The 12,560-nt window shown below is 57.7% G+C and overlaps 3 protein-coding genes across 3 annotated transcripts; 2 read left to right on the plus strand and 1 right to left on the minus strand.

The window, feature by feature from the left end:
* Positions 1-511: 511 nt before the first annotated feature.
* On the plus strand, positions 512-1,560 carry D7B24_000699 (uncharacterized protein; the record flags this gene model as incomplete). Its single annotated transcript, XM_028634951.1, has 3 exons — positions 512-745; positions 795-897; positions 965-1,560. The coding sequence occupies 3 exons, from the start codon at positions 512-514 to the stop codon at positions 1,558-1,560; spliced, it is 933 nt and encodes a 310-aa protein (XP_028498140.1).
* Positions 1,561-4,225: 2,665 nt separating this feature from the next.
* Positions 4,226-5,593, minus strand: D7B24_000700 (uncharacterized protein; the record flags this gene model as incomplete). The annotated part of the gene is made up of 3 exons (XM_028634952.1): positions 4,226-5,260; positions 5,315-5,362; positions 5,438-5,593. The coding sequence occupies 3 exons, from the start codon at positions 5,591-5,593 to the stop codon at positions 4,226-4,228; spliced, it is 1,239 nt and encodes a 412-aa protein (XP_028498141.1).
* Positions 5,594-10,751: 5,158 nt separating this feature from the next.
* Positions 10,752-12,314, plus strand: GNBPB5 (Hydrolase GH16; the record flags this gene model as incomplete). Its single annotated transcript, XM_028634953.1, has 2 exons — positions 10,752-11,317; positions 11,378-12,314. The coding sequence occupies 2 exons, from the start codon at positions 10,752-10,754 to the stop codon at positions 12,312-12,314; spliced, it is 1,503 nt and encodes a 500-aa protein (XP_028498142.1).
* Positions 12,315-12,560: the final 246 nt, after the last annotated feature.

Here is a 12,560-nt window from a genome sequence, read left to right on the forward strand (position 1 = left end):
CTGCGAATAGAATCGAGAATCAACGACTGATGTTCTTGTCTACTTGTCGCCTCGTGAAACTCCGTGCCCACTGGTCCTAGCCACGTGTATCGAGCCTGACCTCAAGACGCCTAGCATTAGAGACTCTAAAGTCAAGGCTTTCGTCTTCTTATCTCCGACTGAAGCAGACTGATGAGGTCAAGCATTATGAACTTGTTGGCCAAAACTCGTAACGTATATGGTGCTCACCGAGCACACCGAGCGCACCCCATAGACCCGTCACATGACCTCGCATCGGGGTCCGGCAGGCGCTACTGGTCGCGTCGCCAGGAGCTCTCGTGCCTGCTTGCCAGCCTTGCCTTCCCCAGAAAATCCATGCGACAAACGACGTAATTCCACACTGAACCAACAACCTCGACTCACCCTTCGCCTCAAGCCCCAATACCTTCCTTTCCATCATTGAACCCCATTCAATCCATATCTTCAGCTTCATCACCAATCTCATCGTTCAGATCCTGTTTTTGCCTGCATCATGGCAACCCGTTCCATGTCGCGGGACCTTGACCGGGCACCCACTCGCTCTCCAACGCCCGCCTCCGACTACTCTCGCAACCGTCGCCGGCAGCTCGACTCGCGCTCGCCTTCGCGCTCCCGATCACCAGAGCCCCGCCGAAACGGCAGGTACAGGAGTGAGACACGCTCGCGAAGCCCTGTGCGACGAGGCGAAAGTCGTGGACGCAGCCCAACACCCGTCAAGAGCACAAAGGTGGGTAGCGCAAGGTTTCCCATGCGGAAGGGAGCTGACGTGAAGGTAGATTGTCGTCGAGCGCCTTACCAAGAATGTCAACGAAGACCACCTATACGAGATCTTCGGCCAGTTCGGCCGCGTGAAGGATCTCGATCTACCCATCAACAGAAGTAAGTCTTCGACCACAGAGCCCCTACCCACGCTCGGCGCGCAGTACTCATCCGTCCTCTTCTTCAGTGGGTACCAATCGCGGCACAGCCTACATTCTCTACGATGACGAGGCCGACGCCGAAGATGCCATTGCCAACATGCACGAGGCCCAACTCGACGGCGCCGTCATCAATGTCTCCATCGTCCTGCCGCGCCGCAAACTCTCTCCCGCACCGCCTCTGGCTCGCCGGGGTGCCGGCATAGATCCTAGGAACCCACACCCGGGCCCCCGGGGAGGTGGCGGCCGCGGTGGCTCATTTGGCGGTGGTGGTGGGCGTGGTGGCGGCCCCAACGGTCCCTCGAGCCGCTTCGGACCCAATTCGGATACTTACCGTCCCCGATCTGCCTCGCGCTCGCCGTCGCGGTCGCCGGCAGCAAATGCGGGCAGGGCACGTGGTGGCAGTCGTTACAGGAGTCGCTCCCGATCGCACACGCCTTCAGGATCAAGATCACCGTCGAGAACACCACCAAGACGTCGTGGAGGGGGTGGTGGCGGTGGCGGCGGCGGCGTCGGCGGCGGTCGCAACAGGAGAGATAATCGTCGGAGAAGCCCCAGCCGCGATTCCTACGATGACAGGTCTAGGAGCCGCAGTCGCAGTCGAGACCGTCGTTCTCGGCATTAGAGACGTCGAAACGATGAAGCCCGGCACGCGGGATGATGGGAGGCTCTGCTGACGAGGTCCCAAAGCCATTTTGGCGGTTGAATAAGGTATGGGACTTGGCAACAGGATGAAGGACAAGACGGATCGAATCCGGGTTGGCAATCTTGTGCGTAAATATGTAAACATCCGGAGGATCAGACAACCAAAGACACTGATAATGATACCATCTTTGAAGCTGTGCGCCTGGCTATGCCCAGGTCGTCAATACCCTTTGGAAAGTAATCATTTGCAACCGCTTAAAGGGCAGAGTCTGGCTGCGTGAGCCAGTAGGGATGTTGGTCAAAATCGATGACAGGCGAGTAGGCGGTTTGAAGGACAATCACAAGGTAGCGAAGCGCAAGCATGTGCGGCACCACCGCGGCAAACAGAAGTCAGGGCCTAGTATTTCGTTCGCAGCATGCTGCGCAGTGTGTATCTCACTGCAGGACATTGTTCCTTAAGGTCTTCATGTAAGGGCATACTACAATGCAGCTGAGAGGCTCGCTGGAATCAGCATCGCGGTTCATGCTACGGTTCGTGAAGACCACCTATCTCATACTTAGCGATGCCCACAATCGAGAGCGGCATGTCTCCGGAGAATTCCTGTCACGGTCGGGGTTGCCCTGCACGATTTTCCTCACTCCTATGGCACAATGAGAGGTCTTCTCCCCTTGTCGAGGTTGACAAGGCACAGCGCCGAGTAGGTTCCTATCACAGAACCCCGGCTCGATGATCCGAGGAGGCTTCTGACCTAAATGAAGCCTGGGGTGGCCCTTCTTTATGATATGATATCATTCAATTCCAGATGCCGAGCACATGTTGGGCAGCTCGCATCAACACCCCCCAACACTTCGAAGGACAACCGCTTGATATCATCCGCAATCGACCCATTCACACGCATGCCGATTACTGCCACGTCGTATTTTGGCGAGCTTGGGCGACGCGAGAGCGGAGAAACAGAGTCGTCTCGTGGTCTGCAGAGCTGTTGGTGATATAGAAGGGCAGTCTGGTTGGATGGATGGTGGGAGGATTTGCCATGGAACCCGACTGGCCGCATGGTTATGAGACCACTTTCTCGACTTGAAGGAGCACGTGCCTACCAATCACACCGTCCAGGAACCCGACAACTTGGTTGGTGTTTCACCAATGCAGCTGTCATAAGTGCTTTCTTGTGATCGGCTCTCTCGCCTTGTTCCCCCCAACCAGACTCGGGGCCGGCTTCTTGCAGTGGCGCTCTCACGGTCTGGCATGGCAGGTTGCTGTTCGCAAGGTAGAGTGATCGTCAAAAACATGTACCATGTTGGACCCTAAGCTGACGTGCAACCAAAGTCCTGCATATTGCGAACACAAAAGACGCCTCTCACGTGGCCCAAGCTGGAAGATGCGAGCCCGTCCTCTTCCTCCTCGGGTTTACACGTTTGCTGTACAGCGTGTCGAGCTTACAGCAGATCTCGACGAACACCGTTAGGTCTCATAGGCTGCAGAGTTCCCCCTTGCAGCTAGAGCGCCTGGTCACACGGCAAGGCCAACAGCGTTTCTGGAAATAGATCACTGTACGAGTCACCTGGTAGATTCTCTGGTGGCGATAGCTGCTTCATCTCGTGACCCGACCAAGGAGATATACAGAACAAAGTACTCGGCGCAAGGGAAGGGCGTTGGGGTTTGTTCATGAGGTGTTATTATAGGTGTGTACCGTCGTTCCGAGCCTCCAACCTGACAAGGCCCGACAACTGCATTGCCAGCGCAATCATACTACGCAGATCCTAACACTACTGTGTACGACGTCACACGAAGCAACCTGTCAATCCAACAACATCCTGTCCCGTACCCCTTGACAAGGCCATTTCAGTCTCGGAAAGAAAAACAAAAATGGACGCAAGAAACTCGTTGGGACTCCCACACCAGATGACCATGTGCCTCAAGAAGGTCGTCCAAGAATCGCACGAACAGCGCACATGAGCACGATTAAACACTCACCCAACAACACATAGAAGTCCTGTATCTATTCAAACATGGAACTTCCAGTACCGCCGCGGCCTCCGACTCCGCCACCTCACCCTCGTCCACCACCAAGGCCCGAGCCGCCACCAAACCCACCCCCAACGCCCTGAGAGTCACAGCTCTGGAAGCGCTTGGCAAATACTTCCTGCAATAACGGACAGCCCTACATCCAAGTTTTCTGCATCGAAATGTTCCGTCAAAAGTTTTGGTATATATCCTTAGAGGTATCGCTGTCAATCGACCGGTCTGAGCGCTTACACGATCCAGCTTCAAGATGAAAAAAAAGGGGGGCCTGGTCAGTCATTCATGCCCACTAGAAATACGCGACGGCCTCGTCGGAGCGATCCTGAATCGAGCGATTGGTTAGGAAGCTCAGCCAAAACAAGAGCCAGGTCTTGCGCGAGGTTCATGACAAAGTGAGAGCATTGGTGAAAGCTACACCTTGATGGAGGAACGTATCACATCTGGACTCGAGCGCGGATGTGCACAACTTGAATTCATAAGCAAACCCTGCATCTTCTCCTGGGCTATATCTAGTGTGATGTCTTGAAGACTTATCTTCCAATCTGCCAATCTTACCCCATAACCAGATCAATGGCACACACAGCGTGTTTCTGGTCCATGAGTCTTTCACGATTCCGTCCGTCTACAATCCCAACATCGCAACAACGGCAAATCCAGCTGCAGCCCACAACCCCGTGCCGGCCTCAAACTCCCTGCCCGCAGCATCCGGACTCGCCGTCGGCCCGCTCACGCCGTCCGTAGTCGTGAGCCTCGCCGTGCTCCGCCCAGTACCGTCGGAGCCCGCCGCGGTTGTCGTCGCCGGACAGTCCTCGCTGCAGGGAATTGCGCTCGTGAACGGCGTCCCCTGACCGTCTCCGCCCGCCGACCACACCGGCGCCTGGCTCACCGAGTCTGGGTCCGGCACCGCCGCCGCCGCCCGTGGGCTGAGCACGTTGTCGAGGACGTGGACCACGCCGTTCGCGATGAGGATGTCCGGCTGCACGACCTGCGCCGAGTTGACGAACAGGTTGTTCCCGGCCCTGCGCACGCTGACGTCGCCGCCCCCGGCAGCAGCGAGGCGCGTCCCGTTCGTCAGCGTCGCCGAGGCGGCGACCCGGCCGCGGACGACGTGGTAACGCACCAGGTCGCGCAGCTCGTCGGCGCCGAGGGCGTCGAGGCTGGCGCCGACGCGGCGGAACGCCTCGTCCCGCGGCGCGAAAATGGTCAGATCTTCGTCGCCCTGCAGGGCGTTGAGCAGGTCACTGGCATGGAGTGCGCCGAGGAAGGCGTTAAGGCCAAAGGCCTGCAGCGTCTCGCTGAGCGGCGTCGGCGGGATGAGGAGGTTGTCGATCACCTGGATGAGGCCGCCGGCAAAGGCAATGTCGCCGCGCGTGCGTGTTGTGCGGGAGCCCTGGGCCGATGTGAAGACCACAACATCGCCGGGCTGCCGAGCCAGGACGACGTTCTGGCCTGCCGAGACGTTGGTCCAGGCCGGCGAAGTAAGGAGCGTGGCCGCAAAGATGGAAGGCCCCGGCGCGAGGTCCTCGGTGTTGACGATGCCCTTGAGGAGATGGTACTCGAGGATTGGCACTGCTATCGAGGCGTTCTTTGGATCCCAGATGCCGTTGAGAGATGTGCCCGGGATGTTCTCGAATGCGGCATTGGAGGGGGCGATAATCTTTCATGTCAGCGGGAGACCGAGAGCAGGGGCTCAACACACTTGATAACATACCGTTACGCCATCCTGGCTGGGCAGTTTGAGGAGGACATCAGGATATTCCTGAAGGTTATGTTAGTGTCAAAGATGTGAGTGAGGCATATGAGAGTATCGAAAATTGCGATTTCTGCTGCATACCTTGATCAGGCCATAAAATGTCGACAAATTCTTCTGCGATGACAATACGGTCCCGAGATCCTCGTCCTCGGTATGCGCAGCGGCAATGTGCGTTGACGAGAGGGTGAGACATGCTACGAGGGCAATGAGGCCGCCATGAAGGGCCGACGCAAACATGATGTCTAGAACGAGGCAAAACTGAGGCTATTCACAAGGCAAGCCAGTACGACCTTCAGATTTGCCTCAAGATGAGATGAGCCTGTATCATCCAAAGGCAACACCAATGCGACCATGACCTCGTGTCCCTACACCTTGCGCAATTATCACCCATTACCGGCCAAACGGCAATGGCCAGGCAGATCATCCATGGATGATCGACACGACAGTAACGAAATACGGTGATGGGAGCGGGGACCACAGAAGTGGCACCAGCAGTACCATGTCCACACTACTGCAGAATTACACCAGCCACCTGTGAGAGGGATACGAAGGTCACCAGATATGTTCAAAATCCTAGGCCACGCGGTGAGGGGGGAGAACGGCTCCTGTGTGTCTTGTACGACATTCGAAAACCCATAGAAGGCATGAACGCCTATGCCCCTTGCTTGCTTTCGCGTGAGGTGTAGAGATGGTAACAAGCTTACCCGGCCGCTGTTTCGGGCTGGAAGGAACTTGACTCCTGGTTCCATGAACGAGACTCCTTGACAAAGTCTCACGTAGTTGTGGTTCACTGTCCCACAAAACCATCACAGAACGCAGAACCTGAACGTGCCAACCAGAGAAAGCAAAGGACACAAATTGCCATGCATGATACGAAAAGTGCTGTCAAAATGCAGTCTGCGTGGTCTACACACGCGACAAATCACCTCATCCTAGGTACTGTGGACACCCTGGTAACACGAGGGTGAATGCGCAGGCCCAACGGAACACGCTCTGTGGAGCAGCTGGGCACGAAGACAACGCTTCCACGGTATCGACAGCGAGCCATTGCGTTCCGTTGATTTGATGCGCTGGGCTCAAGTACACAGAAAACACAGGCGCGCGGTGTTTCTTCATTCTTCTCAGTTCCGAGTCTGCATCACGTGTCGAGTGGAACCAGGCCTGAGCCAGGAAGCATCACGCCCTCAGCTGCCAAGTGCGCCCTCTCTTGGCAGCCCTCGCCTTTCTTTGCTGTGGTTGTACCTCACTCCCCGCTCGAGCAGTTGAATAAGGCGTCAAAGCCCCCTTTCTTCCTTTCCCAAAGCGTCTTCTGCTTTTACTCGGCCCTGACGATCAGCTCGGCAGCGCACGCCAACAACCGCCGGCGCCGGTGCGCAGCGCTACCTGAGGCCGGCCAACTTTCGGGTGACAATCAAGGGCCGGGGTTGTCCCTGCCGCGTCGCGGACAGGTGCAGTGCGCAATACGAGATTATGTGACAAGTCAAAGCATGTTTGAGCATCAGCCGGCGAGCCGACGTGTTGCGACGCAGATGGCGATAGCGACAGAGAGCTTGTGATTCTGGCGGCGTTGTCAATAAGGCGCAGCCAGCAACCTTGCAGGCGGAACCGCTCACCCGCCGGCATACCTTGCTTGGCTTGACACATTCGGGGCCGTATGTGGTGCCCACCGCCCACCGCCCAATGTCTCACGTCGGGCGTGGCGCGCCAGGCAGAACGGCTTCCGGTGAAGAGAGCTCGATTGGATCACAGATAGCGGGCTGTCGTTCGTGCCAATGCGAGGCTGCTGCAGGTTGACGTGGTGAGGAGAAGAAACGAAGAGGTGGGGTGGTAAAAATAGGTGGCGGGCGGGGGTCGATCCAGAGTTGCCAGCCCTCTCTTCTTTTGTGATTATCAAGGTTCCTGACCGACCAGGATCGAGTGTGCCTAGCCTCCCGTGTCAATAGTTTGAGGAGGAGACGGGATGAGACTGAGTTGCACGATACAGTAGACAACCAGGAAGTGTTTGCCCTGGCTCAATGACCGTCCGCCACCGGCACCAGGGGCGGCCGCCTGAGATACGACGGCACCTTCGTCGTCGAAAAGCAGTGCCCTCCCCCCACGCAACAACTGGTGGCGTTCAGGGTCTTCGGGATGTTGGTCCCTATCTGAATCAGAACGGGCCGTGGCTGTTGTGCTCAGCTGAAAAGCAGCCCTATCAACCCGTGCAGTGCACCTGCGACAAACCCAGCACGAAGCAATATTAATCATGCTGCAGAAGCGTTCCATGCTGCCCTCGGTCCAGGAGATGCGAGTGTGGCCCCAGAGAAGCATAACACTGTAGGCTGCATTGGTCTGGCCTCCAATAGGCACGCAGAGATACGGTGCCACCTGCGGTTCACATCCTGCTTGCTACCATATCGCCAGAGTCCAGATGCCCGACGCAGTGAACGGTGAGATACGGTCAGCCAGTAGGAGATTTGAGCCGCCCACCCTCACAGACGATTTCTCAACGAAATATCGCAACCACAACCCACCGACGACATATGCGCAAGACAGGCGAAGATGGCCAAAAAGAGGCATCTGGCGCCAATCAGGGTTCGATAGATTGTGCAGGTAAGAATGCATGGCTGACAGGCTGGACAGACAGGCTGTGCTGCATTGTTCGGCGTGTTGTTGTGCTCGCGTCGCCGTGGTATGATTGCGCTTGCTATCTGGAGAGGCGCAACCGATGCCACGCAATACTGATCACACCATGATCGATTCGACTGATGCGGGCAGCGCCTTTGACGCCAGCTCCAGCTTCAGCTTCAGGCACGAAGTCGATTTGGTTCGCTGAATCCAGGCCGTAGAGCTGGCGAATCCTACACGACGCCGCTGCACATCTCGCAATACTCATTCATACGTGCTTGTGCTGGGTAAAATACGGCCAGAGAAGCCATTCGTTCGGCGAAGTGGTGCCCTCAGCCGTGTGTTGCCGTCCGAGGACCAGAGCTCGCAGAGACAAGTACAATGGAAGTAACTACTCCTTCAGCCGCATCTAGAACAATGTTGCCTGGGTACGAACATGTCGATCTGCCGGGCTCGTTGTTGGCCAGTCGTTATCAATGCTGGTATATTCTCAACACCGTGGCGCGAGTGGACCCTGTCATGGTCGCTTCGGCAGAGATGATCGACCGGAAGGTCCGCGAGCTGGTGCGGCAGGAAGGGCACTAGCAGGCAGGTAGCGATGAGGCCAACGAGGCGGGCCAAGGTGAGCTCGCACAAGATGGCTGGTGGTTCGGCTGGAGGTGTAGCGCCGCCTCGCCTCTGGGAAAGCTGAGGGCAAAGGGCAAAGGGCACAGGGCCTACGGGTGACAGGACACGGGACAGTCCTTCAGCTGCCGCGCCCCAACGGCCAGATTGAGCGCTTGGCAAAGACGCCCACGGCGACGCGACAAGAAGAAAGAAGCATGTGAGCTTATTTTGGGTGTCCAACGAAGACCGGAAAGAGAACGTGGCTCGACGACCAAACGATGGAGTCAGTTGGTTCATGTTTCGTCAAAGACGACAAGGAACGGCTTGGACGCCATCACCACGTGAAGCTTCGAAGGGGGAAATTGCGGTGGGCAGTGCCTTCCTGCTTGGCTCGCATTACCCATCAGGGTTAGCGTAACGTCGACAGGCGCCAAGATGAGAACCTAGTCCCGATCGGGGCCGTCCAGGGTCGGACGCCGCTAGACCAGGGGCATCCAATCTTCCATGCAGGAACATGGGGAAGGTCGAAAGAGACGGCTGCCACCGGTGTGCCGAGCTAAGGTTGCCCAGTCCTTGCTGCTTTTGCCGCCGCTTTTCCGTGTAAGGTTTCGCTTGCTCTGAAGGCTTGAAAGTGGTCGTTGAACGTGCCTTCCTGCTCGGTGTCGCGCGCACTGGTGCCACGCCGAACGGAGTGGGCCGTTCATTACGGATGCTCGGACAGACCGTCTCTTGGCCCTGATCCTCTCCGAACTCTTGGCCGTGATCCTCTTGTTCGTTGTCTTGGTCGTGTACTGTACCCAGCAGTCTGGATCTCTTGGGTTTCCGGTGCCACCAGAGGAGGTGGTGGGCTCCCATCACTGATCTGCGCTGAACAAGTCTTTTCCCGACAAGTCCATCGAGATTCCATATGGACGTGTCAGGGATAGGGTTCTCCATTGTGCCTTGCTCAAGGCACCTAGGTACCCCCCAAGCGAGGCCCACGCCGTCGAGCGTCGACATGGGAACGGCGCTGGGCCGACCACCGTCAGTCAGGCTCAGCGTAAGCGATACGCGGGAGGCGGAATTGGTTATCTATTGTTTCCTATTCATCGCCACTTGCAGGTCGCGGCCCAGAAGGTCAACCCGCATCGATGTCGCCTTGGCGTGGCTCACTATCACGGCCGGAAGCGACCAAGCTGAACTGCATTGCTTCTCGCCTCCTCCTGGCCTGCCACCGCCGACAAGGAGAGCAGGCAGACGGCGGGAAGTGTACATGTACATGACAGTGTCTGTGTGGCAGTACTGGCATGACTGGCATGATACGTGGGATACGTCAGGGCGTCGCGCCACCAGAGTAACCGGCGAACTGGCGCTAGCCTTCAGCACAGAGGGTTCCAAGGCCCCCGGGGCTCCAGGGGGTGGAAGCCCCTCATCCGCCCCAGAAGGCGGCTTGACGGAAGGCTTGGCAAGGATATTGTGCGGGCTCCACAGGGCCCCCTCCCTCTGTACGTACAGTAGGTAGCGTCTAGCGTTTAGCGTCCTGTCTTTCACAGGTGCGCGCCTCCCACGTCGGTTGCTCCTACTCCGATCTGGCTCTTGTCTGTCTCTGTCTGGTTCGGCTGAGGTGGCTCCCGCTCGGCCATCTTGAACACCACCACCACCACCACCACCACCACCACCTTGACCTCTGGCGAACAACCTGCCGACCCCGACTCGCCTGTCGCACCTTGCATCTTGCGTCTTCCTCGACTGCAGAGCCATCATTCTTTGCTTGCTGAGCCGTCACAGCCGTCCCTCTTTCAGCCCTCCAGCCCTCCCACACGTTTCGGACGGTGCACATTGGACACCCAGATCCAGCACTCTTCCCACAGACAGGGTACCTACCTACCTACCTAGAGCAGCGTCCTCAGCTCGGCCAACCCGCGCCCCGAAGCAGCCACTGGCGAGATATCCATTCGTTTATCCCACCTCTTCTGCCCGCTGCTCTTGCTCAATTCCTCTCTCGCCTTCTTTATACAGTAATTCCTAATCCAATCCTTCGAGGTCGACAACCTACCCCATCTTCCTCTCGCCGTGGTGCTGTCGGATCTTTTTTGCGGCAGTCGCAGCACGTGCACTCATCGACCTTCATCGTCGACCCTCGTCGTCACGACCCCTCCTTCTCTCCTTCCGACCCTGACGATCTCTCCTCAACCCAAACACAATGGACCGTGAAGGCGACTACGCCCGCGAGGGGCAAGCCTACTACGGCCGCTCCGTGACCGGTGGTCCCGCTCCCTCAGCGGCGACCACTGCTGCCACCACGCCTCAATACCGCCCTGGCACCCCCAACACAGACAACGCCGGCCGCAACCCCTTTGGCGATGGCCTCGAGTCGCAGGCCTCTGTTCGCTCCGCCATTCCCACCGGTGCCAGCACGAATCCCTTTGCGAGCCCCAACAACTCTCGGCCCCCGTCGAGCTACGGCTCATCCAGTGCCCGCGCCACGGGCATGTTCGATGAGCGCTCGCAGCGTTACTTCCACTCCCGGAGAATCCGCAAGGAGGACATCGAGAAGCCGTGGCTCCAGAAGACGCACCCCAAGGAGAAATGGGTCACCATCCTCCCCATCATTGGTATTCTGATCGGTCTCGGCATCTCCGGCTTCCTCATCTGGGACGGCATCAACAGCGTCATAAAGCACAAGTACTGTATCGTGCTTGACGACGACTTCACCGGCGGCCTCAGCTCCAGTACCTGGACCAAGGAGGTCGAAGTTGGCGGCTATGGGTATGTTCCCTCGACTCCATCCTCCCTGCCGGTTCGCACGCGTACTAACACGTAGCCCAGCAATGGCCAATTCGAGTGGACCACCGGTGGTGACGAGAATGTCTTCGTCAAGGATGGTCATCTCGTCATCCGACCCGAGCTCACTGACTCGGCCCTCATTGAGAAGGACACCGAGATCAACCTGCTCGAGGATGGCACCTGCACGTCGGACAAGCCCTTCAACTGTATCACTGCCACCAACACAACTTCGGGCAACGCCACCATTGTCCAGCCTGTCAAATCTGGTCGTATCCACACCAAGGGCGGCGTTCGCATCAAGTATGGCCGTGTCGAGGTCACTGCCCGTCTTCCCAAGGGCGACTGGCTGTGGCCCGCCATCTGGATGATGCCCGAGCGCGACACGTACGGACCCTGGCCCGCGTCCGGCGAGATTGATATCCTCGAATCCCGCGGCAACGATTGGAAATACGACCAGGGCGGCAACGACATTGCCTCATCAGCGCTGCACTGGGGGCCCGATCCGGCCAACGACGCCTGGTGGCGCACCAACAACAAGCGTCAGGCCCTCAAGACGACCTACGCTGATGGCTTCAACACGTTTGGCCTCGAGTGGTCCCAGAAGTACCTCTTCACCTACGTCAACAGCCGTCTGCTGCAAGTCATGTACACCAACTTTGACAAGCCCATGTGGAAGCGCGGCAACTTCCCCGAGGCCAATGCCAACGGCACCCGTCTCAATGACATTTGGTCCGAGACGGGACGCTCCAACACACCCTTTGACCAGTACTTCTACCTCATCATCAACCTTGCAGTTGGTGGTAGCAACGGCTGGTTCGAGGACGGCAAGTCCGAGAAGCCCTGGCTCAACGGCTCTCCCAACGCGAAGAAGGACTTCTGGGAGGCCCGTGACACTTGGCTGCCCACATGGACCAAGCCCGAGCTAGAGGTCAAGCACGTCAAGATCTGGCAGCAGTGCAACGGTGACGAGGAGCTCTGAGCCGTCTGGCGCGGAGCGCATGTGTGATGACATTGGTGACATGTTCGGAGTACGAGCAGTCACATCTATCCCCCCCCCTTTCGTGATACGTGGTAGCGGGGCTCGCAAACAATCTTAGACTTGGGGATCTGGTTCATTATTGGTAGATTCACGGCGGTACATGCTGTGACCTGCCTTTCCACGGCGACTGGCAGTTGCAGGCACGTGTTGGCCGATTTAGGGGCGTCTTGGACAAACTTTGTATTT

Source organism: Verticillium nonalfalfae (assembly GCF_003724135.2).
Source record: "Verticillium nonalfalfae strain VnAa140/NRRL 66861 chromosome Unknown scaffold_11, whole genome shotgun sequence".
NCBI lineage: Eukaryota > Fungi > Ascomycota > Sordariomycetes > Glomerellales > Plectosphaerellaceae > Verticillium > Verticillium nonalfalfae.